Raw genomic sequence first — 25,210 nt, 5'->3', positions numbered from 1 at the left:
AAAAAGAACGTTGAATGTTTACAGTTTTATAAGAAAAGGCATAATGCCAATGAATTTAAAAAGTTTAGTCCAGAAAAAGATGAAGAAGGCATCAGTAAATTTAAAATAAAGGGTAAATTAATCCCTAAACTTTTTGAAAATAAAATATAACTTTTCTTATGGACCCGAGGATTCTGTGGACAGGAAAAGCTCTCAAGGCATTACAAGGCATTTCTCTCCAAATAAACTACCACAATAAGTTCATTTTCTGTTTTTAATTACAAATGCTTAAAATTTTTTTTTTTACATTTAAACCACATAATTTTATTTCGTGAAATAGTTTTCAATATTCCACCACAATTATCTGCCATTTAACTTGACATTACGTCATTTTCTTAAATATACATTTATATTCTCTTTTTTTTTTCTTTTTTTAAAATTTATTAATTCATATAATGCAAATACTTTCCGATATGTTAATAACAGTTCAATAATATATCGTTTTCATTTATTTATTGTCTATAATTCTTCATTAAAATCTATTATACTACATATATAAATGTACAAAATATGATTAAAAATAAATTAGGCACACTTTTATAATATTAAACTATTATTCAGTTATCAGAAATATGGAGATACAGGCCTTAGCATTCATTGTCTCATTTTCGGGTTTTTATTCGTGTTCACTGAATTTATTTTATTTATTTTGTTTTCTATATATTTGATATGTTTTGTGCTTTTAAAGAATTTGTTGATATTTTTAAAATTTATAATTTTATTTATTACTTTATGGGTGATAATTAAATATATATTATATTTTTTTGGTGAACAGTAGATAGTTTTCTATCTTTTTAACTCTTTTAATTTAGGATTTTTTCATTAATCCCTTGTAAATTATTTTCTTCAAATTTAATCACATTTCCCAACAATCAAGTCTCAACTACAGTTTCAAAAAAATAATGTGGGGAAAAATATTATATAAACAAAATATTTAAACAAATACTTGTGTACAGGGTATGTTATGATACAAAAGTACGCAGTTTATGGACAATTGGAATCTTTTCTTGAATCAAAAATGTTTAATACCGATAAATATAAAAACGATTCCTAACTACCATTAAAAACCTTCGAGTTAGCCTACTATAAATTTTATTTTATTTATTTTTTTTCTCTGACGGAATATTAACTCCTCGTCCAATAAGGAGGTATCCTCAAAACTTGCTTCTCACATAATTTCCGCTTTGTTTGTAAGATTTAGAATAGATATAGGATAATGGGATGCATTGTAATGTCTTCTATTTAACCATCAAGCACGTGGGGGACAATATTCCTTAAAAGTTAAATAACTGAAGAAACAAAAGTGATAAGTAACTGAAATAAAAATGAAAGCTGAAAACAAAATAAAATATATTGCACAAATATAAAGTGTAAAAAAGTAATATAGTCCCCCATGAGAGAATTGATTAACTCTTTTTTAAACCTTCCATTTGCCTATATATAATTGATCTAACAAGCGCCACGGTAGCCGAGCGGTTAGAGGCGAGACTAGTAAGCTAATATATATTTGTAGTACTTGGTTCGATTCCCGGTCTATAGGCCATGGATTTTATTTAATGTTTAAAACGAGAACTTTGTAGTGGTGTGTTAGCTAGTCGCCTCCGAATAGATAGTTGGACATTAAACCCGCCATTACTTGATCTAGCATTACTATGTTACGAGTTTATCGTTGAGACTTTTCTATTTTTAAATCACAAGACCAATTAGAAGACATTAGCAGACAGATATTGGCTGCTAACCATTGTTACCCTAGACGCCACAGAATGATAAGTGCATCAGTTTCTTTGAACAAAATATGTTCACGAAAATCTAAGGTCAAACTATAAGAAAATGATGATGCTCTAATAGCAAGGGAAATCTTGAGAAGGGCTAGGCGCATGATCGGAATGAAGAAATATCAATTGCTGAGAAAACTATTGGAATTTGAATTCATTAGAGTGAGGAAAGGTATAATACCGAGCTGAAGGTGGAATGACTAGGTAGAAAACGATCCATTCCCATTTCTGGGATGCCGGAATTGATGTAGTTACCGATCCGATCGAGAGAATTGTAGCGTCAGTAAGAGCGGCACTCCGAAAAATATTCGGTCCAAAATTTTAAATAGGCTTTGGATGGTTAACCAAAAATGGTATTCAGATAACTGTTTAGTTGTACATGGCAAATCCGGCATATCCTTCTCTAAATAATCTTAAAACAATGCTAACGTTATCGTGAAAAACTACATTTATAAAACATTCGTATATGTTTACATCCAAAACATTAACAAATAATAATACAAACAAAAATAATAATAACAAAGATAATAAAAATATTATTATCAGAAAAAATTCTTTTACATCAATATTAGTGGCATCACCAGTTCCATTTATACATATTTACACATTAAGAAAGTACTAAATTTTACAAAGATTTATAATTATTTATATATACATCGAAGAGTATTAGAAATTATATTATATATTGTGGAAAACATTTAGTACATCAAGATGAACTTGTTGCAGCATTTAGGTATATGTTCGTATTTAATTAGCCAATAACATTAAAGCATTATTCTTTTTAATTATTATGAGCTGTCTGATTTGCTGTTTTGTAATGATTGATTAATGGTTGGAGAAATCTGAAAACATATTGTTTATTTGTGATATTTTAAATCAGATGATCTCGAAATACGTTTTTTTATCAAGTCTTTTTATTCTTTCAAAAATATAAATCAACTAACACTTTTATAACCTTGCTAAGCATTGTAGATTAGTCACTGTGACACTGGTTTAGGTTTGGATACGAGAGAATCTAACGTATATAGCCTTTATATTTAAATATAAGATAAATATAGCGATCTGGTTACGACCAGTGGTGGCTGGTATCTACAAAATTGTGGGGTGTATTAGGAGTGTACATATGTATAGTTGTAATTAGTTGGGTATATAGTTGTAAATACCTGGTGTAGGTTAGAATAGGGGTCTATTGGATTGTAAATAGGGTTAGGTAAGTAGTTGTTAATAGTTAGTGTAGGTTATAATAGGGGTCTTATTTGGATTGTATGTAAGGTTAGGTTTAGTGATAGGTTTTGTAGTATGGAGAGGGCAGTTCAGTTTTTTTTTTCTCCCTATTTCTTTCCATTCATGTCCTTTTCCCTATCCTCCAAGATGGACTTGGTCCCTAGGCGACTGTTTCCCGAGCCCTCAGGCAACGGATCGAAATCAGGAGATAGCAGGTGAGTAAGACCATCGGGCGTGCGATCAGTCACGCTGCTATAGTTCAAATAGCGAAGTACTGAACTACGGGCGCAAGCTGTACCAGACTACCGACCTAAATTGCTTGCAATTGCAGACGGATTCATAGTTGCCATTGGTTAACCAATAGCTCCGCTGTCCTTGGACATGAACTGAGCGGAGGTACACCGCTATAGAAGTTAGAGTACACAATGCCATCGTATGATGACCAGAGCTAAAGTAGAGTTTGCCTTCTCTTCGAATATGGAGTAATGAGTAATTAATATAAGAGGTTGATATTGATGAAAAAGAGAATAGTGTGGTGGGTTTTGGTAGAGAGTAAACTGGATAAGAATGTTTGGGGTGTGCCATATAAGGTGGCTAAGGTGGTAAAATCAGGACAAAAAAATCCCTATCTACTATCTAGCGAAACCTCGGCCAAGTGAACGGGCTTCGAAAAATCAGCGGGGAAAGAAGACCCTGTTGAGCTTGACTCTAGTCTGGTACTGTAAGAAAACATGAGAGGTGTAGCATAAGTGGGAGGTAGTTTTTTTAAACTGCCGACAATGAAATACCACTACTTTCATTGTTTCCTTACTTACTCGGTGAGGCGGAGGGCGTCCGTCGGGGTGATACCACCTCGGCGTGACATAAACAATATAAACAAACTGACCTACAACCCTTTGCAGAAGTAAAAGTGCTACTACATAATGCTAGAGGTATCTCATCCATTTGGTAAAATGAAGACAATATCAGAATGTGTGCAAATTAAAAATTATTTTATTATTATATTTATAGAAATAGTGTTTAGGCACTTTATATTGGGGATATGTCGTTCATTTTTAAAATATGTACAGAGGGTTGGGTTTAACGAAATGTATTCTAGAGCTTCTCCAACCAAAAATCTGATATGTAAATTAATTTCAACAATTCTAAAAAACTTGCTAATTTATTATTTTACGGAATTTGTTTTCTATAGTATTAAAACTTTTTCTTTCGTTAAGTTATACTTTTTAGGCAATCATAAATACCAAAAAACCTAGGCCAATTCCTAAGAATTGAGGCGCTCTAAGTAAAAATTTCAAATTTAACGCATTTACTAAAAAAAACAAAAAATTATGTGGTCACTCACACGATTTTCTTTTGCCATTTTACTCAAACTAGTATCTCATATATTTTCTTCAAATTTCTAATATTTTGGATCATATAATTATGCAGCTTTTAAAATTAAGATAATACCCACATAAATAACCATCTCATTGGAAAGAACATTCCAATCCTCTTCCCCAATAACTATAGTAAAACGAATTTTCCCACACACATTTTTAAAGTAAAATTTATAGATCAGTGTGTTTTTAGTGTGCTAGGATTAGAGAAAATATAAAAAATAATATTTGGGAAAATTTCCAAAAATTGTTAAAATCCACTCAGTAGAGAGTAGCTGCCACGTTTGAATCATAATTTTGAATTCATTTTAAATTTTTATAAACAAGGTATAAGCAACAGGACTCTACCATTAAACATTTAAGAGAGTTTTAGCAAGGGAGTGGATTAGCTATGCGGTTGGCGTATTGTAGTCCTACGCGGAGATCCCGGGTTCGAATCCAGATGCTGGCCCTTAGACTTTTTCTCTTGCTAGGAGCTTCTCCGGTGTTGTCTGTAACGAGAGAACACTGTCCGGAGGCCAGCAGTGCACTGAAAAAAAAGCTACGGGCGCTAATAACCTCAGATATTAACGTGCCTTAAATCGTAAAAAAAAGAAAGAGTTTAATTGGTTGCTTTAATTTAGAGGAAGATGAAAATTCTACAAACGGTGGAACAACTTTACTAAATAGATCTTAACAATTTTTGATTTTTTTTTTTCTGAATATGGTATCTACAATTTTCTCTGTACTCCTTATGTTAGCAGGGAAACTTGTTTCAGGGCAGTAATGGAGGTGAGAAGGGTATCACCATCTCTATGTCATTTCAGTGTAATGTGCGCAGAGGTTAAAGCCGTAAAATTAAAATTTTTCCTAGTTTTGCCTTTAAAAATTGAAAAAATTCGTGAGAGTGTTCACACCAAAAAAATTATATACTTCAAGTGCGTTTATATTGTTATCTTTTGAAATCCTCGATTCATCAGTTCAAATAACATTTATTTAAAATATTTAAACAACAACAACAATAAACAATCCGTTTTATTGATATTGGCTTTGGCAGTTCCCAATTCTAGGATCAGCCCTGCACATACCTAAGTTCAGTGCCATCCTATTAAAAATTTATTCAGATATTTTCTCATGAACACATAATTTTGATTATTCTTTATTTATTTTTTTAAATGTTATTATGGAATCTTAAAGAAGCCATAATAATTCAAAGATGATGTAATTTCATTCCATTATATATATACATATAATTTTATTTATTATTATTTTTTTTTTTTTCCATTCTAATAAAGTTTAAAAAACACTACACAGCAATGGTAAACCTGGACCGACGATCTCTTCTCTGTCTGGCACCAGCATGCATACCCTTACCTCGGTTGCCTTTCAGCCGATGAATGGAGTCTCGATCACATTCAGCTTCGCTTGGTTCGTGTATTGCGCTGCACGCGTCTGTGAAACCGGTTGGCGGTTCCAGGTGTGCGGGAAACCCGAAGTGCGTTGTTTCCTCTTTTCTAAAGAATTTAAAAAAAAAATCATTAAATTGAAAAATAATTTTTAAACTATGCCATATTTCGTCCGCCCCTAATGGCTAAATTTATTTGCAAAGAAAAAAATTTAGCTCGTACTTAAAAATTACGCCATTCAAGTGTAAAAACTGTTTGAACAGTCTAGTAGGCCACAACGAAGCTTCTAAATCACGCTGGATTTGACTTATAGCCACATCATCAACGAATGCTTTATTTATATTTAAATAATAATAATAATAAAATCAGACGGGATCCCAAGAGCAGAACTTTCTAAGGCAGGCATAGATTTCAATACTTTCCTTCTCAGAAAGATGTATAATGTAATGTGTCAGTATCCTTACTCAGTTAAAAACAGATATTTAATGCGCCTGACATGCACATTATTCAACTGATTTTCATATACAATTCTGTATCACCATTTTATAATACAGTGCCCATATTCAATGTCGCCCTATTCTCTGCAGAGCTTACATTTTTACCTGACGTGTTTGAGTTTGGGTGGAGCTCTAGCGTCATGGACAGGAGACTGCTCACCTGAAGAACTGGACTCCACAGCGTGAGAACTTCCTCCATACACTGCAAACAGAAAATTTAATATTAATTTCCGCTTTTTCATTTCTTCAGACTATGGTAGAGCATGGTGCATGAGGAGCAGTCAAAAAGAATTTAAAATATTTTATTCAGAGTCTGCCCAAAAGAAATTACAGGAATGCTATTTAATTAATTTCTAAATAAGTAATATAAAATTAAATATACGATTAATATATAAATGCAGCAGAAATTATTATACTTTTTAGTGCCTAAAAAATGCAACCTGCAAAACAGTTTTAAGTTCTTGCATTGCTTTATCCAACTTTGAGACAATATTATTACTTTTTCAACGCCCCTTACTTAGTAAGAAAATCCGTTTGTCTTTCTTCTTCAAGATGAGATCTCTTTCTATAGAAAGCATTGTCAAAGCCTGCCTTTTGACATGGAATTCCTTAAAATACAGTATAAATAAAATTTGCGATCCATGATACATGTTCGGTGCCCGAAGAGAGATTTGAATTTGAAGTTGTTCGTGCCATTTTGCCTGCAGATCATTTCCGCTTAAACAGCTGGCAGAACTGTATAAAAGTTCTGGTGTTGGTCTAGTGGTCAAGAGATTGGTTTTGTATGTTCTCACATACATCTCCCGATCACCAGATCGAATCCCGCGCTTGACTACTTTTTAATTGTTAGGAAAAATTGTTTATAGTAAAGTATGAGCTTCCACTCTCCGTCCACGATACCTAATTGATAGTTAAACCCTGCCTGAAAAAGTAGGCGATTACTTTACTTCTTACTGCTACTTACTGTGCAGATGAATCCTTTCCGAGCGCAAGGGTCCATGAGGTCCATGCTCAGACCATTGGTCGGTAATTGAGCCCGAGTAGTCAGATCCTGTGGAAAGACACTTCACTCCCTTTGGGCCAACTCGAAGTTTGGAGTACTCCTCTTTCATATTACTCTAAGAAACAATTCATTTCATTATAGCATTAATACACATTAAATAAACTCTAGCTCACCATTACACACCCACACTCTTTCAAGGAAAGGATATTAAAACCGTTCAATATCCTTCGGACATAATTATTAACATCATTATTGTTTAAGAAACTGAAACAAGAAATTGTTTAAGACTACTTAAACTCTGAAAGAAGTAACATCAGAAATAGTGCGGCCAGTCTGGAAAGACAATACTAGAAAGTCTCACTGGAATTGCTAATTCAATAGCGTAACACAATTAAAAACATTTTAAGTCGAATTATTTAATAATAATATTTTTTCTATTAAAACTCACACATTTTAAAGGCATTGTGTCCATTGCGGCCAGCGCTTGATCATGGTACAAAAAACTATGAATCTGACGTGGTGTGCTAATCTGCGGTGCGACATGAAACGTAGCATACGGTGAAATGTCATCAGGATATTCTGCAAAAGGTTTAATAGATATAGTTGAACAATTCGTAAAGTTATTGCCAAAAAATATAATAATAATGGCAGTAGGTTCATTATATTTAAAACATTTTTTTTGCAAAAAGAAATAATATGTGTTTAAATTTTCTTACGAGCGATAAAAGTGTACGTATTAACGGAAGATTTTATATTAAACAAATATGTTGCTGAAATCCAGAAATGCGAATTTATCGTTCGTACATAATCGGTGCAACATATACGTACTACGATGTCCAATGGAAGAGACGCTGTCTGCAATAAATGACGTCACTTAAGAAAAAGAGTGTGATCAGTATGAAGTATGAAGATATAGCGATAACAGTAATGGCCACGTTAGAAGTAAAGCTAAATAATAAATTCAAATTGAAAGCAAACGATATCAATGAACACAAAGTTTGGAGTTCATGGTTTTTTTTGTGATCTGTTTGCAGCAAGTTAGTTTTATATTTATATCAACGAAATAAATGTGAAAAAAGATGTGGGGGTGGAAAGAAGGAGAAATATAAAACCTTGAGAGTAAAGTTAAAGACCAAAATGAAGTGCACTCGAATACAGATGATAAAGATGCAGTACCAGAAGAGAACAATGAGGAAGGTGTCCTGGAAATGGATTTATTATATTATCTAGATTCTATGGTTTGTGCGGTATGTACAATACCTTTGAGTTTACCTGGTATGCTTTCACACTGCGTGTCTATCGGACCTGCCATACCTTTATGCACTGCAGCATAGTACTGTTCCCTTTGATCTAGGTTAGCTTTGTTCTCTAAATTTGTTATACTTTGGGAGTCTGGTTGATTTCTAGGTCTCCCATCACAGCTTCTACCTAATATTCCACAGAGTAGAGATTAATTTATTAAATAAATATTATTTCATGAATCAAACAAAAAAAAAATCTGAGCTGTTTTCGAGTAAGTCCCAAAGTACTGGCAAAAACGATTCAGTATAAAGTGGTATTCCGTTTTGGCCAATATCGTTTAAAAGCTGATGATTGTGGTAGCAAAAGAGCTCCTAAAAGCAGAAGGTATGTCTTGCTGAAAAGCGTGCGTATTAATAAATGTTCCCTTATAGGGCACTGACGAATTCAGAGGGTAGCTGATGAAGCTGGATCACGGAAACTGTTACCTACGTAAGCAGATTCTGTGCATGAATATGGAGGATACAACAGTAAAACTTCTGACTGACTGCGATACCATTATCCAAGAAAGATTTAGGTAACAGGAAAGTCACTAATTACCTGGAAAAAAATATCATATACTGAGATTTCTTGGATTGAAGGGAATGTTGTAAGATTTCACTCAACATCATTAAGAAGGGAATAGATATTGTGGTAGTAGTGCATCGTATACGTCAAAAAATATTTTTAAAAAAGACAAAGGATTTGCGATCCTAATCACGATACAGAAATAAAACTACTTACTTCTCCTAAAGCAGATAGTAATAGCTACGCCGATGGATACTAGAGTTAGCAGCGATGCCAAGATAGGTAGTATGATGTTTGGTTCTAGGTACACTGAATTTCCTTCAGAGAGTATTTTTATTGATGTTGGACTTAATGTAACTGCAAAAAAAAAAAAAAAAAATGTAACAAACATTAGAAAGTTTCTAAATAGTGTTCGAAAAGAATAGAACAAAATTTTAATCAGTAAATTAATTAACACAATTGAAAATTTAGGAGTTTTGGTTTTTGTGATAATGTTTTTGATGAGCATGTAAATGGGTAGGAAGCTCCTTGAGGTTTTACGAATGGTTTTCCTGGTTATTAACAACAGGAAAACAGAATACTTGACGGTAAATGCTCATTCAAGCCCTTTGTCCATCAAGCTAATTTAGTATCTCATTTCATATGAGGCACCTTACATGGACTATTTAATTTTATTTATTTATTTTAATGATTTAAGGCGCGTCAGCATCTGAGGTTGTTGGCGCCCGGTGCTTTTTTCAGGGCACTGCTGGTTTCCGGACAGTGTTCTCTCTTTACAGACAACACTGTCCATCACGAGGACAGTGAACCGTAAGAAGATCCTAGGAAGAGAGAAAAACCTAAGGGCCAGCAGCTGGATTCGAACTCGGGACCTCCGCATGGGAATCTAATACTCTAACCGCATAGCTAATCCCTTCCCTCCTATTTAATTATTATTTACAATTTTTCTCATACTGTCTATGGATTACTACATAGTTAACGTGGACTTACTACAAATGGATTTTCAAACCATTATAAATCGAGTAACTAGTAAAAGGTCCGTACAGGATGATTGTGATATACTGTCGGATCTTTCACGGATCTCATTCAGATACCTGGTCGTTTAATTTCCACCCTGGGCATTGTGAATTTATGAGATACTGCTATGAAAAAAAGGGACTGATGCTTTTCTGTAGAGTATTTAAGACGGAGGAGGAAACAATCATCAATCTTAAGAGGGTTTGCTTGAGGTATTTAGGATAACTGGTAAAAATGATGAACAGAAAAGGAGTTTTGGCTGCTTCTTGTTAAAGTGGTTACTCGATTTGTCCATCCAGCTGTAACTTCTTAAGTCGGCTCAAGCCTGGGGCTGTTTTCCAATCAAGGTCGGTTTTTCTTGGTGTTTTCCTTGGAGTAGCTTTATATGTGAGTCAAGAAGGCTTTGGATAACTTAAAGCTTCGCCCACTCCATTGACGAATAATAAATAGCCTTTCAGGTTAAAAAGTATGCATCGATATCTGGCCAGAAGAGAATCGCAGAGTAAACAAGAAAAATAAGTTCTAAAATTTACCTCCCAAATTCTGGAGTGTTGTGAAGGAATATTCTCCAATAGTTGAACCAGCGCTGTTCTCTACTTTCACTTTAATTGTATAACGCTTTCCTGGCCACAAACCAACTATTTCGAACTTATCTTGGTTTTGTATGTTTTTGCCAACTAGAAATCGATGTATTTTATTTATAATTAATATATGCGCTTAAACATTAAAATTTAAAAAACACCAATTTCTTTCAAGACTTACCCATTAGCCACCCAGAATGCGATTGTTCCTTGTACTCAATACTAAAACTATCGATAGGACATCCGTTCCCATTCCAAGCAGCTAGATTTAGTGTTATGGTGCTCACGTTGCCTTGTATGAACGCCACATGTGGCGGCTTAATTGGACGTCCTCCTTCGGTTCGTGAACCGAGTACTTCTGAACTGCGTCCAGTTCCCGCTGAGTTGTATGCACACATTCTCAAGTTGTAGCTAAAAACAAAAGATTTATTTAATGTTCTACTTAATAAACTGTGTACACAACGCTTGAAGAACATACCAGATGCTTCAAGTTCGGTGGAGAAAAAAAAGTACCTTGTACCACACAGAAGTTCCCCAAGTCGAAAGGAGTTGCGATCCCTAGCTATTTGCACTTCAGTCCACTGTATCATTGGTGATGAGGCCAAGGAATGCTCTAGGATGTATCCTCGTACTGGACTGCCACCATTTTCCAAGACCGTCCAAGTTAACTCCAGCCAGTCTTGGCCACGTCCAGTTACTGTCAGTTCTGGAGGATCCGGTGCCACTGAAATTTAAAGCAACATAAAAGAATTATTAAGAAAACTTACGGCCGCTACTTTACAATAGTTATCTTTCAACATACCAATCACTCTAAGTGAGTATTGTATTTCGTCGGTGGTCACAGAGCTGTCCACCAAGCAGGTATAGTTTCTGTGATGAGCACGCTGAGCGGCCGCAATATATAGACTGCCGTCTGCTAGCACTCTGGTATTGTGTGGAAGACTTTTTGGGGTCCATATCCTGTTGTTCTCTGAGTCGGATGTTGTGATGCATGGTAAAGTAACCGATTCTCCGCCAATAACTGACAACGCTCTTCCCAGTGAAATGATTTCGGTAGTACCTAAACACAAAAACAGTTCGAACAGTCTGAATTTAACAATGTAGATATGTACTGTATATTAGACTTACCTTTATTAGAAGGAGTCGCGTAGAGAGTATGGGTTGGTTGACCCTCTCCAGGTCTAGTGCTCGCCGAAACCCACACTTCATAGGTAACTGCTCGCGTCAGATGATTCAACTGGAAATATGATGAACTGGGAGGAACTCTTTTCCTTTCTGCAGATCTATCCTTACCACCTTCCAGTGGCCTCCAGTAGACGAAGTAGGCTGTAAGTATGCCATTTGCTCTGATAGGTGGTAGCCAAGATACAATCAGTGATGTTTCTGAAGTAGACACTACTTTAATATTAGCTGGCGCATCGGGGACTGAAAAAAAAGCGCATTAATATTAAATGCTTTTTAAAATGTAATTTGGAAATATAACTGGATACGCTGCAGCTAAAAATAAGAGTTAATACTATCATCCTCAGCAGCAACTCTTAAAATAAAACAATGAATCCACCTCCAACCTTAAAAAAACTCTTCAAATTCTGAGTTATATTGGCCAATAATCACCTGAACTTCGATGAACTTCCAGCTACCCACTATAAGGCTGTTTAGACAAACCTATTATTGATTAGGCAGCGATACAAGAAGATTACAGATAGCCTTAGTAAGGCAAATCTCTAGCTAAACTTTAAGGAACATAGGTTTTGTAAAATGACGAAGATCAGGTGGCTATTCCAAGGGAAATCCTTCCACTTAGCAGTCCTTACTTAACAGTATCTGTACTGCAGAGATACTTATCAACGGCATGCCACAATCTTCCAACTAGCCCTTTGTATTGTACTCACTAGACTGTACTTTCTTTTACCAGCATCTTGTCTTTAACACTTGTTATAACTTGTCAAAACTTGTTCGGCTATTTATTAAAAAAAATGTTACACTAACCATCTTCATCGGTGGAACAAAAAATTGGCGAACTCTTCAGACCGTCACCAACTTTAGTAAATGCCCATACTTCAATGCTGTAGTTTGCAAATTTTTGTAATCCTAAGAGTTTGATTGATAGTTCATTAGAAGATTTAGTATCGGCCTCAATAAATCCTAGAAACAAACAAATATTTGTAAACATGTACACTTCTTATAGTTTGGTCTAGTGGTCAAGAGCTTGGCTTTGTATGCAGGAGATCACCAGTTCGAATCCCGCGTATGACTACTTTTTATTTGTTAGAAAAAATTGTTTATAGTAAAGTATGTGCTTCCGCCCATGTCCACGATACCTAATTGAGTAAATGGACGTTAATCCCCGCCTGAAAAAATAGGCGATTGCTTAACTCTACCTTTATACACACTAAATTAACATTAAACTCAAAAAAAGTTCCTTAATGACACATCCTAAGGATACCTTTCCCTTGCAAAACCACCCGGATAAGGAAGATGGATTGCCAGCTTTTAGGAGGCATCACCTTCAGCAGGCAGGATGTTGCGAACCGATCACTCTCTAGGCTGAGAAATAATGGATTTCAAGTAACAACGAATGCCAAAAAAAGAAAGTCATGAACGCTACAAAAAATAGTTTAAAAAAACAAAATTGTAAAAGAAAATAATTGATGAAGGATATGTACCTGGTGGGTATTCGGCCACGTTTTCATAGTATGTCCGGTATCCCTGTATTCTGCCATTGTGGTGATCAGCTGGAGGAGGTTTCCATGTAACCAAAATACTTTCTGAGCTCTGAGCAGAGCATTCCACGTTGGAAGGCGCAGCAGAAGGCACTGTCAAATGTATAGATTATTGCAAAGTAAATTTGAATCTATTTTTGTCCTCACTCTCTAAAATGTTTGTATCATTAAATGTAGGGTACAGCTGAAGTGTGTTACTCATCATAATATTTATGGACGGCATAATAATAACCTGCTAATCCAAAACAGAAACTTTCCAGATCGGTTATTGGCGTTGCAAAATGTAAAATGCTCTTTCTTATAAGATGAAATGAAGAGGACTTGATAGATATTGTCGTTGTAACCGAGCGGTACTCGGGTACAATCCATAAGTTGAAAATAGAAGCTATCCTAATGCAAAACATTTGGTAACCAGTACCAAGTACAGTTGAAGATTATGCCAGGAAATTGCCCTTATTTTTAATACCTACCACACAAATTACATAATCAAATCAGTACTTACCATCCTCCAACGTATGAGCAAGAAATTCTGATGTGACAGGCCCTGGGCCTTTTTGATTAAAAGCTTGTACGACGATTCCATATTTTCTAAACGGATGAAGTCCCTTCAAAGTTAATGACATACTACCCGGGGAAGCAGTAGTAGTGGTGAAGTTGAACACACCTCCAGGTACCTTGCTGAACAAAAAAAAAAAGAAGGAGGTTTTTAAATTTCAAACGTTTATATCTCTTTTCGTATTGTTCCATTTTCAATGGATTCTTTACCGAATTGTAGAGAAAAGTTAGCTCTATAAATGATATAAATTGCAATTTTTTAGTAATAATTTATTATATTTTATAACGTTTTTCTTTTTAATCTGAAATTAACTGTTTGATTATTATAGGTTAATCTAAGTTAAATGGTGTGCTACTTGAACAAATCTTTGGTATATGAAAATAGCCAGCATTAGGGTCTATGACATCTAATAAATTCTAAAAAATATTAATGTCAATCCCAAGCTCAAATGATATCAATGAAGTATTAATGAAATGTTGGGTACTTGCTGATTTGGGTACTTTTTAGCGTTTAATCAACCATTATACTAAACGTTTTAAACTTTCCATTTCAAGTTTCGATTTTATATTTAACAAGTAAATATCACCCTAATAAATTCTTTTTATCATTCTTAAGAAAGAAATAAGAACAATACATTTTGAAATTTTCCAAATCGAAGATAAAGAAGTTTTAAAAAGTAAGATCTTTTAAATACTATGAAATCTATCTGTAAGGAAAAATATCTTCATGAACTAAAAGAATTTTTTACTGCAATGATATGTAATACAATTTTGAAACGCATTCAAGATAATTTGTCTTTTTCTTGAGGCCATCCTTAGCCTGCTCTATAAAAACTCAAATACGTAAAATATAATTATTCATTAAAAAGTTTCTTTTTAAACCTAATGTTCGTTTGTTCTTAAATCTTAAATCTCCGAAAGAACCCGGGTCTCCCGCGTGGGAATCCAATGCGCTAACCGCATAGCTAATCCCTTCCCTAATTTGTGAATGAGTGGCGCACAATCGGTACCTCATTTTGGATGGAGTAAAGGGATTTATGAGGTTTTTTTTTTTCTTCTTCATTTTTGAAACTTTTAAACATAATTTTTCATTCATATCATCCTTTGGCTTGGTATTTTCATAGCTTTGGATTGTTTGAATACCTGTACTCTCTAATTCCCACGTAGTAACCAAGCAGTTGTCCGTTGTGCGTGTGCGATGGTGGAGGCAGCCAGGTGGCCGTAAGTTCAGTTGATGATGCAGCTCCCACAGTCAGACCTTGAGCTTCTCCCGAAGGCACTTCCATATTAGTCGTTATCTAAAGCATCAAGAGAACTAGGATGATTAAAAAAAAAAAAAAACCCTTATCATGTTTTGAGTTTTGCGTTGTATAACAGCTTTCTAATATGATATATTGAGCGTGCTGATGTTTTAAAGAAGACTCCGTGATTAAGAAATAGTGTACCGACAAATTGGTCTCCATATGTAAAACTCACTTAAAATTGAAACTTGATATTCATTCCGGAGGTAATTTTGGGTCAAAATCCGACACCTAAGCTCATAGGCGTATCCAGAGGAAGCCTTCCCGAATATTAAGGAAAAAAAGCATTTTTATCTACTAATGTGCTTTAAAAATGCAATTATAACCTACTTTACATAAAATATTTAGTAAAGAAAAATCTTTTATCATCGCTTCGAATTCTTCTTTTCAGCTTTACTTCTAACGTGGCTATTGCTGTTAACGCTTTATCTTTGTACTCAACGGTCTGCTGAAATTCTTTTTCTGAAGCGCTGTCACTTAATGTGAGCAATATCATTTTATTTTATTTTATTGTACCTTAGTACTTCTTTCACCGATTTGAAATAAATTCCCGTTATTAGAACTATATTATTGGTTAATAGTATGGAATATAATTCAACCTTATTATACAAACTATATCATCTAAATACAGTGAACCCACTGCTTATTTTAATGGATATCTAGACTTGTGAATGCACAAGTCTGTACCTGTATAATATCACTAGGTTCGCCAGCTCCTAGGTGATTTTCAGCTTGAACTCGCACCGAGTAGACATTCGCTGGATGGAGATTGTTTATTGTTAGATGATTTTCACTGCCAGCATTCGCAGACTCCCATTCGTCCATTATTACACCTACAAACAAACTTCTGAATTAGACCAGATATACACGTTTAATACAGAGAAATAAGTCAATCCATTATTTTCATTCAAAACAGCCAACTAGTCTTCCAAATGTAAGAATAACTATGAAACTACATCGTGAAAACTGTCAGAAGAAATAGTCAAGAGTCTTGATACTAAACTTTGATAAGAGGCTGCGTTTTTGGTGCATGGGTGTAGAGAAGAAACTTTAAGTGACGTATGCTAGACTATATGGAGCACAAATACATATCGTCGTTGTCAAACTAATATCTGCTATGTGCACTTTTTGGAGGTTTCGACATTTAGACTGTTATGACTAGTTTACTAAACAAATTCTCGTAAGAAAGACTGCTATGTGACTCTAAACATTATACAGTGAACTGTGGTCGCTAAATATGCTATGTGCTTTAGCCAGAATATTGTCAGAATAAAAACTAAGAAAACTAACGTAATCAAATAAGATTACGGAGCATCTAACCACCAATTTCCAGTCTATCAGACCTGGTAAAAAAGGGTGAACCCTCAGTGAATGATATCAGAGGATTTTTATACAGGTCTAATAGTGGAAATGTGCTTCAAACTTCGGCCATCCACAAGATTATATAATACTTCCTCAGCGAAGGCGTCTTCCTCGAGAGTATCTTGAACCTTCAACATTGTGTGACGGCCCATTGGAGATAACTCGATCTAAGTTCAATCAGTTACAGGAACTTAAACCGTTTATTGATTAGTGCTGTCTAAGAGTTTGGCCCAAACCCGTTGTCAGTTATAAGGCAAGCCTCGATTGACCTCATTCTATAATTGTCTGTGTGCTTAATAACCTAATAGATACCAATATTAAAGTATAAACTTGTATTAATCTGGTTTATATGGTTTAAACATTAATTACAAACAAAGAAAACAACGTTAAAATATAAAATAATAAAACTGAGTAGAAAAGTAGCAATAAATGGGAAAAACAAGCTTCACTAATAAAAAAAGACATTCAGTATACCTGACTCTCTTTTGTACTGGACATTGTACTGAAGTGGAAGATTTTGTTCGTCGGTAGGTGGCAACCAGGATACTTTTGCAGAACGACTTCCTATATCCACAACGTGAACATCAATTGGCTTGCCAGGTGCATCTGCAATGTGATCAGGTTTGGTTAAAAGACTTAATAGTGGCTTGATATTAGCCAAAATGGGCCTGCTTATTCTAAAAGAACTCTTCTAAGCCTACTTCTTTAACGAAATGGTTCTAGTTCCTTCTCCAAAAAGTGGGTAATAATGGTACTGCACCCACCATGGAGATATACTGAAGTCTACACTACATTCTCCACCCGCGCATAGTCTGCAGGAACCATCAACGGTCTTCAGTCTCTAGGTATACCAGAGCAGTGCTTTGCTAGTATCTTTTTCTTTAGTTCTTCTCGACAAAACATCAGAGCTTGCCGAGGCTCTGCTGCACAAGATACGATCTGATCTTTTATATACTTGATACTCTGAAGCGGGAATCTTCTTAGAATCTTTTCTTTTTCTTTTGGATGGATTTAGGGAAGAGGGATGAAAGCCACAATAAGCTAAATCCCTACTTCCTTAGGAAGTCCCGAAAATAATAATTATGTCTTGTATAGGTTCTGAGATCTGATAGATACTAACTATGCTGCTATTCAGGGAGTAGGAAAGTCACGTTGTACCTACTCGAGGATGGACACACTTTCAATTTCCTAAATTTTCGCCAAAAGATGTTCATGGAACTTGCCTAAACATGATTAAAAAAACGTCTAAATCTAATAAAATTACGCAAGTATTTTGACTTTTTACAACAGTGTTTTTTGGTCAGGACGCAAGTGTCCTCCCTTTTTGTAACCATCAGTATAAATTCTTAGACCAGATAGAACTTTCGAATATTTTGGAAAATGGTTTAACCGTGCATATTTTAAGAACTAACTGTACCTTGCACTTGGAGATAAACATTCTGCTGGGCAGTCCCGTACGGATTGGTGGCGATACACATGTACTGTCCACTGTCCGATTTAATGGTGTTCTCGATGACCAGTTCGGAGATTAGGTTCCCTCGGATTTGCTTCTCTCTAATTTCATACCTAAAACAAAATGATCAATCATATATTTTTATTATACTTGCATAACGTCTTGATGCTACTGTCCTACTAAGGCTCGTCAATAATAATAAACAGAATATTATAACATTAGTTTAACAAGGGAAGGGTTTAGCTATGCGATTAGCGTATTGCATCCCCACGCAGAGATCCCGGTTTCGAATCCAGCTGCTTGCCCTTAGATTTTTTCTTCCAGCTCTCTGTCCGGTAATAGCCGATATAATACTGGAACGAAAATTAATTACATGTTGTTTATAAGGAACGCTTAAAGCTTCATAGCTTCTAGTAAATTGTCTTTTTCTATGTTAGTTCATGTTTGAAAATGAAAACTGAGAGTGTGGTCATTATATTTAACTACCGAGAGAATTACTGACAGCTATCTGGAATTAGGTTCTTAATAAGAGTCCTAATAGCTCTCTTTAGTAGCCTAAACATGTATGTAGCATGGGCGTAACATCCCCACACTTCAACAACAAAGGCCAATTTAGAATTGAATAGACCATCATATGTAGTCTTCAGAAACTTCAACTGGAATTTCTTAATTAAAGTTTTCACGATTCTTTGCGAACATGAAAGCAAACCCAGTAGATTGTTTACCTGGAATCTAATTGCCCAGAAGGATGTTTCGCCCAAGATATTGTCATCGGTAAATCTCCATGCGCCTCACAGGTCAATGTCTGAGATTGTCCACGTCGAACGCTTTCCTGGCTTGAAATATTCTCGAACAGAGGAGGGTCTGAAACATAAAAGTATACAAAAATAGTTTCAACAACAAAAAAAAGTAAATCCAATCATTTTCGTGGTAATAGATAAGAAACAACTTACTGTGAACATTTAGTGATACAGTTGAACTAATTCCGGCACCAATTCCATTGCTTGCCTCACAAAGATACTGCCCCTCGTGTTCGGACAGTGTTGGTTTGATCATCATGGTACCGTTGGGAAACACGGAGATCCCATTTTGTCCTACACTAAGATCCTGGTACTCATTCGGATTGTGTCCTATTAAATAGTAGTAAATTCTAAATTTCCTTTAATTTAACCCTTAAGACCGCAGATAGGTCTTTGGAGGACTATGCCAGTTTTATTCATTTGACCCACTCCATTAATAGTCGTTTTCGTAACCAAAAGTTACTTACCAATAATCTTTCGCCACGTAGTCTGTGGTGTTGGAAAGCCATCAGCTTTACATTCAAATATCGCTACACCATCTTTGGTGACGTTCACATCCTTGGGTTCGGATATCCATTTAGGTGGGACTGCAACAGTTCAAAATCTTCAAATAAAATACACACAGAAATGCAAAGTAATAAGCTAATTTAAACTCAAAGAGAATGATTTAATGAACTCTGAAACAAGTTTGTCGAAGATACTACATTAATGTATCATTAGGTATTTTAAAAATTATTATAGATTGCATTATAATTTATAGAAATAACATTACTTACGATTATAATATTTTCTCAAATTAATTAATATGTTTTATTTTTATTTTTAATAACGTTACACATTTTTTGTATTTGTTCATAGTCCATCAAATAAGTACTTTTATAGCATATTGTGCTTAATAATCACAAAATATTCTCTATCACTCCATACAAATACGTGCAAGTGCGCATGGACAGTTGAACGTTTCTGACACAGAGCAGTGTTAATAATTTTATTAGATTTAATTGATATTAAACTTTCAACGAGGCCTTTTACAGAGCAAAACCTAAATTATTTTGCTGTTCAGTATACGTGTCAAGAAACAGAAAATCAGTTATGTGTATATATATAATATATTATATATTATATATTATAAATCCAATAAAGGTATGCGATCATAGCCGGTAGTGATAAGGGGTTTCTAAACGGAAGGATTTACCATTTAGACGGCAATCTAATTCCATTAATGTCTTACCAATAAACGGAAAACTTTGTGTCAGAAATTATGTTGACTTGATATTTAGATCTAAAAAAGAAGACGGATATCCCAACCGTAGGTGTGCTAGAGATTGAAAGGTGACTGTTTGGCATGCTCACCGAACTATAAATTCCTAAATAAATCAATTAAAACCTCATTTGTATAGAAGCCCAAACTAATAGAAGGGATGGCCTTGAGTTAGATTTTAACAATAGTTTTGGTTGTTGACCGTTGTTAAATTGATGATATTGGGAATATTGAGGTGCGGTCAATCAATTAATTCAAACACAAATTTTGTTCCATCTCACCAAAGTTTCGGTAAATCTGTTACCATCTTCAGGGTAGTGTAAAATTTGTGGAGTACTTAACTTTAAGCTACATCATCATAACTGTTGACAACAGTTATCATAACCGTTGGATAACTCTATGAGGAAATTGAAAACAGAAAGATTTTGTCATATATTATAAATTAGAGCAAAACAGCAGTGTTACCCTGAATATTATGTTGGAAACAGAGTGAGTTGGGCTAAAATTAACCTACACTGTAAACAACGAACCTTACATTAAAAGTTAAAGACATTGTGCATGAATTAAGCACAACTTATTCCAGTATATCTTGTGCATGTTAATGAAAATTTCTTTTCTCTTGATTCATGAAAAAATAAAAATTAGTACATTACTTAATATTTTCACCAAAAGGGCTATTCTGGAACACTGTGGCCGTGCCAGAAGGCCAAGGGTTTGAGTCCTTGCTTCTTGGTGCCCTTGTACTTTTTTAAAGCAACATCTGCTTAGAAATCGATAGTTTCTTTCCAGTGATGTGAATACATTTAATACCTATTGGACGCCAAGATCTCGGAAGAGAATGCGCCTAAATTAAAAAGGAGTAGAATAAAAACTATTGTACTGCCTGTGTCAGAATAGCAAAGCCTGCGCTAGTTAATAAGATGCACATATTTTATATTTAATTTATAAAATTTGTAGATATTACATTTAACAAAACTCGGAAAAAAAAATAATAATGAAGCAAATCAGTGTAACAGATAAAGGAGAATAAATTATTACATCAAGAAATGATGGAATGATCTTTAAACAAAATATTACAAGTAGTGGTGATGCTCTAGACTGGCAAACAGAGATTAGTCGACATGCATGCACTATGTGCCAGTATGTGCGGAGTGCAGAGAATGCTGAAAGCGGTGTCGGTGCTCTGGGCTAGTGCTTCTATCAAAATTCTTACTCAAAACAATACTTTTTTTTTTTTTTGCACAGTTGTTCATCAAGAAGACTGATTTGGGAATTTTCAGCCTTCAAGGTATCTTAATCACCCTGATTAATATTAATGATGTCTGTAGAATGACTTGTGTGTTGGATGTAAGTGTTTGGGTGGTTCAGAGAAATAAAACTTTTTTTTTTTTTAATTTTTGGGTGGTGAGAGGGGAATTCTAAACTATTATATTGTGGAGTATAGATGGAGGTACCCTAATTTACGGGAGCCCGAGTTTATAAGGTAATTCTCTCGAAAATCACTTAAAGATGTTAGAGACCGAAATATTTGGCATCAGACAAGAGGAAGTTCTCATCATTTTGGACAGCAATAATGTATTATAAAGAACAAATTCGTGCCTTCTTTTGGAACGAACGAAGTCTTGACACAGGCTCTAATGAAGCTCATAATTAGAATCATTGGCTGAGGAGTCATTGTCATCCATGCAGCTCCTTCCATTGCTGTTTCATCCCGGAATGACCAGGGGGACCAAGCAACCGAAACAGTAATCAAAGCTCCTAACAAATTGAGAGCAGCATGGCCAAGAATTGGCCGAAATTTGGTTCTTACCAGGATAGGCCAGAGCTTTAATTTCAGCCTGGCTAGCCAGGCGGCCTTACAGGATACAGGTCCTGTTAAGGCTGTTGCAGGACTGTGAAATGTTGAGGAGAGTTAGCTGAAAAAAAATTTAATATTTTTACTAAACATTTAACATGCTCCCGGTATTGGAGAAACTCACTTCAAAATCATAACTGATTTGAATAGAATTGATTCTAAATTGATTTATTAAGAGTCCATTTTCGGCAGGTCATCGATTATTGCTTCATCTACCACTAAGCAAAATGTCACGATAGTTGACAGTTTAGTCGCCCAACAAATGTGTAAAAAGTCATTATACTTATTGTTGTTTCATCCTAGTTTCTATTGCAATTTTTTTATCAGGACTAACTACCTTTAGTCTCCCTTAAATGTGCATCCGCTTTACTATTTCATATGCATTCTTCTACTTCACCTTTGCCAAAAATGTTGCTTAGTAGTGTTATACTGACTTAAAAAGAATTAATGCAAAATAAAACGGTTCAAAATTAAGTTATAAAATTAGTTGGAGGCTGCGGAGTGTGCACAAGTTTCGGTACTGCACTGGTGGTTCAAAGTTAGTTCAACAATTATTATTATGATAAAAAAGTAGCTTAAATTTTGCAGAATAAGGTTACGAAATGGATCTAATGGGTATCAGAAAATCGAATTTCTATATGTTTTTTATACGATGTAAAAAGTTGATTAAAAAAGAAATGAAAAGTGAGAGAAATGTGTTAAATGTGAGATAATTCTTTGACTAGAAAATGTTTAATTTGCTTGCAAAATATATTTGAAAATTGCAATTTAATTTGCTTAGAAATTGCTATTGTAATATATGTTCAACATTATATTTCAAAGTGATTATACATTTTTCGGTCACAGATTTATAAAGGTGTAAAATCACTCAAGCAATATTTTGTTCAAAGATACATTCTACAGTTACTGCAAATGTTCTACCGTCTTCCAGTATCCAAGGTCGAAGGCATCACTGGTATGAGCACTTGCGGGCTAGTTCTGATTCTGTCTGAATAATTCACACTTGTCTTTTTCATCTTAATGAATTAGTTTAAGTTCTCTCTTTTTTTTTTTTTTAATTTAAATTAGATAATTGAATTCATAATCGAAAAGTTTCAACACTTATTGTAACTGTGCACTGTTAGTTGCAAATTGGTGCTAAAATAAGGAAGACATCGAGTGCCGCCATAGATAGATGCGTGAAGGTGCATTTTTAGGTGCGTGATTATAATTATTTAAATTATTTTTAGCGAGCAGACAGAGTGAACAGGATAAAAAAAAAAAGAAAGTTTAGTGTGCTTGGAGGCATCAAGAAGTGAAAACTGTGCTTTTGCTTGAAGAGAATCGTGAATGTCTTTCTTTTGCTTGGTTTGGTGTACCGGTGACAACTAGTCGATCAGACTGCTTAGTAGATTTAGCTTGGTTGGTAGCTAAGCACGTATACTGGCCAGCGTGCTGTGCGGTGACCGTTGCTATAGCTAGCGTGCTAGTGTAGTCGTCCTCAGTTACCACTACACCCAAATTGGCTGGTATATGCTCATCATCTTTGCGCCATTCTAACTTCAATGGTAGATCACCGGCTTGTACTACGCACTGCACTTGGGTACGCACACCTTCCATCACTTCGCCAAACGTGAAAGGACCTAGCTTTGGTGGCACTGAAACAGAGTCGCGAAATATCCTAATATTCTAAAAAAGAAATAATAAAATGAGGCCCGCTATAAAGATAGGATAACCAAATGCACTATTAGGCAGAAGTTTTTAACTTCTAAACTGAAAAACTATGTGTTTAATATACCTGGTGAACAGATAAAGAGGCACAATCGGAACAACATGAACATAAAAACTGACTTAATTGACTAGATGGATATGATTGAGTTCTCCTTCTAATCATAAGTTCTTATTGAGATTCCTCTACTGCTCCCAGAGGTGTGATTTACCAAAATGTTTAAAGGTTATCTGGATACGAAACGAAACGTTTTTACCTAATTAATAGTGTTTCTTACGACTATGTAAAAATTACATAATGTGCAAGTTGTATAAAAAATCAAAAGGCGAATTCATACTGCATTCTACTGATCACGGATCGATGTAAAAATTTGAACATCGAAGGATTTCCAATGAAAAGGAAATTTATGCGATAAAAATAATACTAATAAAGGCGCTGTAGCCGAGTAGTTAGAGGCGAGACCTGCGAAGCTAATATGCATTGTGGTACTGGGTTCAATTCTCGGCATTGCCCTTGGATTTTAATTAATGTGATACTGTCCACGAGATCTGGTCGGTGATAGGACAAAAAGCCCGAAACAAAAATCGGGATTACTTCATTTTTTAAGTAACCTTATAATTTCTGTTGGCCACATATTTTCAGGAGCACCCGATGAAAGGTAGGAGTAAAGCATCAACTGAAATGTAGTGGAAGAGTAATGATTTTGCCCACCCTTCCCAAAAATACATTCTTCATCTAAAAGTTTTATTTGAAAACAGCATTTTCGATTTCAAGTATGCACTACAGACTTCGAAAGCAATGACTGATGGATATTGTTGATCCATTTTAAAAATATCTGTACTGTTCCGAATTTAGCCGTTGTATCTTGACACCAAGTTTACTAAACAAGGTATTATGCACTGTTTATGGCTAGAAATCAGAGTGAATTTTGGATAATAATACGTGCATTTCACTGAGTTATCCCATCTGAAAGCGGTGCCTCCAAAAAATTTACCGTTGACAAGCAGGGTAGCCGTGTATTGAGCGGTAGCAGCAGCGTTGGTCGCCACACACGTGTAGTTGCCAGCGTGCTGGCTGGTCAGCGAATCAATACTTAGCGAGCTGGTGTACTGATCGTACCTCCTGACTACCACATCGGAGGCACCCGAAACCAAAGGTACAGTGTCTTTATACCATCCCAGCTCCAGCGGCAGGTCACCCTTGGTGACAAAGCACTGTACGCGCACCCTTTCCCCTACCAGCAGGTCGCCCTGCAGTACGAACGGCGCAATTCGTGGTGGAACTGAAACACTCATATAGTTTACTCAAAATATTTTCTGCTGTGGAAGATCTCTCAAAGAAGTGGTCCCAGTTTCTATCTGAGGAGATCTTTTCCCCGATTGCCTACTTTATTCTTTGCTCTTTGATCAATTTCAGCATGTCTTATACTATTATTCCGACCTGCACTTTCAAAATACTTACTGGGCTAGTTTTTAAGGACAAAAAC

General features: G+C 35.1%; 1 protein-coding gene across 5 annotated transcripts in view; it reads right to left on the bottom strand.

Annotated features, from left to right (window-relative positions):
* Nucleotides 1-239: 239 nt before the first annotated feature.
* Nucleotides 240-25,210, bottom strand: part of LOC141459340 (cell adhesion molecule Dscam2-like) — a 524,511-nt gene continuing 499,540 nt past the window's right edge. Inside the window, exons 14-35 of one of the 5 annotated variants that reach the window (XM_074138322.1) lie at nt 24,719-25,006; nt 19,368-19,487; nt 19,054-19,230; nt 18,826-18,964; nt 18,065-18,213; nt 17,122-17,253; nt 15,973-16,118; nt 15,128-15,282; nt 13,932-14,107; nt 13,373-13,522; nt 12,696-12,851; nt 11,835-12,131; nt 11,509-11,766; nt 11,220-11,430; nt 10,888-11,117; nt 10,659-10,802; nt 9,325-9,465; nt 8,563-8,730; nt 7,751-7,881; nt 7,264-7,417; nt 6,405-6,501; nt 240-5,910 (exon numbers count right to left, since the gene is read on the bottom strand). In XM_074138322.1, the coding sequence (XP_073994423.1) occupies nt 5,703-5,910; nt 6,405-6,501; nt 7,264-7,417; nt 7,751-7,881; nt 8,563-8,730; nt 9,325-9,465; nt 10,659-10,802; nt 10,888-11,117; nt 11,220-11,430; nt 11,509-11,766; nt 11,835-12,131; nt 12,696-12,851; nt 13,373-13,522; nt 13,932-14,107; nt 15,128-15,282; nt 15,973-16,118; nt 17,122-17,253; nt 18,065-18,213; nt 18,826-18,964; nt 19,054-19,230; nt 19,368-19,487; nt 24,719-25,006 (3,827 nt within the window). In that variant the 3' untranslated portion in view covers nt 240-5,702. Of the gene's footprint in view, nt 5,911-6,396; nt 6,502-7,263; nt 7,418-7,750; nt 7,882-8,562; nt 8,731-9,324; nt 9,466-10,658; nt 10,803-10,887; nt 11,118-11,219; nt 11,431-11,508; nt 11,767-11,834; nt 12,132-12,695; nt 12,852-13,372; nt 13,523-13,931; nt 14,108-15,127; nt 15,283-15,972; nt 16,119-17,121; nt 17,254-18,064; nt 18,214-18,825; nt 18,965-19,053; nt 19,231-19,367; nt 19,488-23,374; nt 23,654-24,718; nt 25,007-25,210 lie in introns of all 5 variants that reach the window. The other 4 variants (XM_074138325.1, XM_074138324.1, XM_074138323.1 and 1 more) reach the window with 4 other exon arrangements.

The sequence above is a fragment of the Rhodnius prolixus genome, unplaced genomic scaffold, assembly GCF_049639745.1.
Source record: "Rhodnius prolixus isolate KJV_2025 unplaced genomic scaffold, Rpr scaffold_11, whole genome shotgun sequence".
In the NCBI taxonomy this organism is placed as follows: domain Eukaryota; kingdom Metazoa; phylum Arthropoda; class Insecta; order Hemiptera; family Reduviidae; genus Rhodnius; species Rhodnius prolixus.
This window is presented reverse-complemented; position numbering and strand designations above follow the sequence as displayed.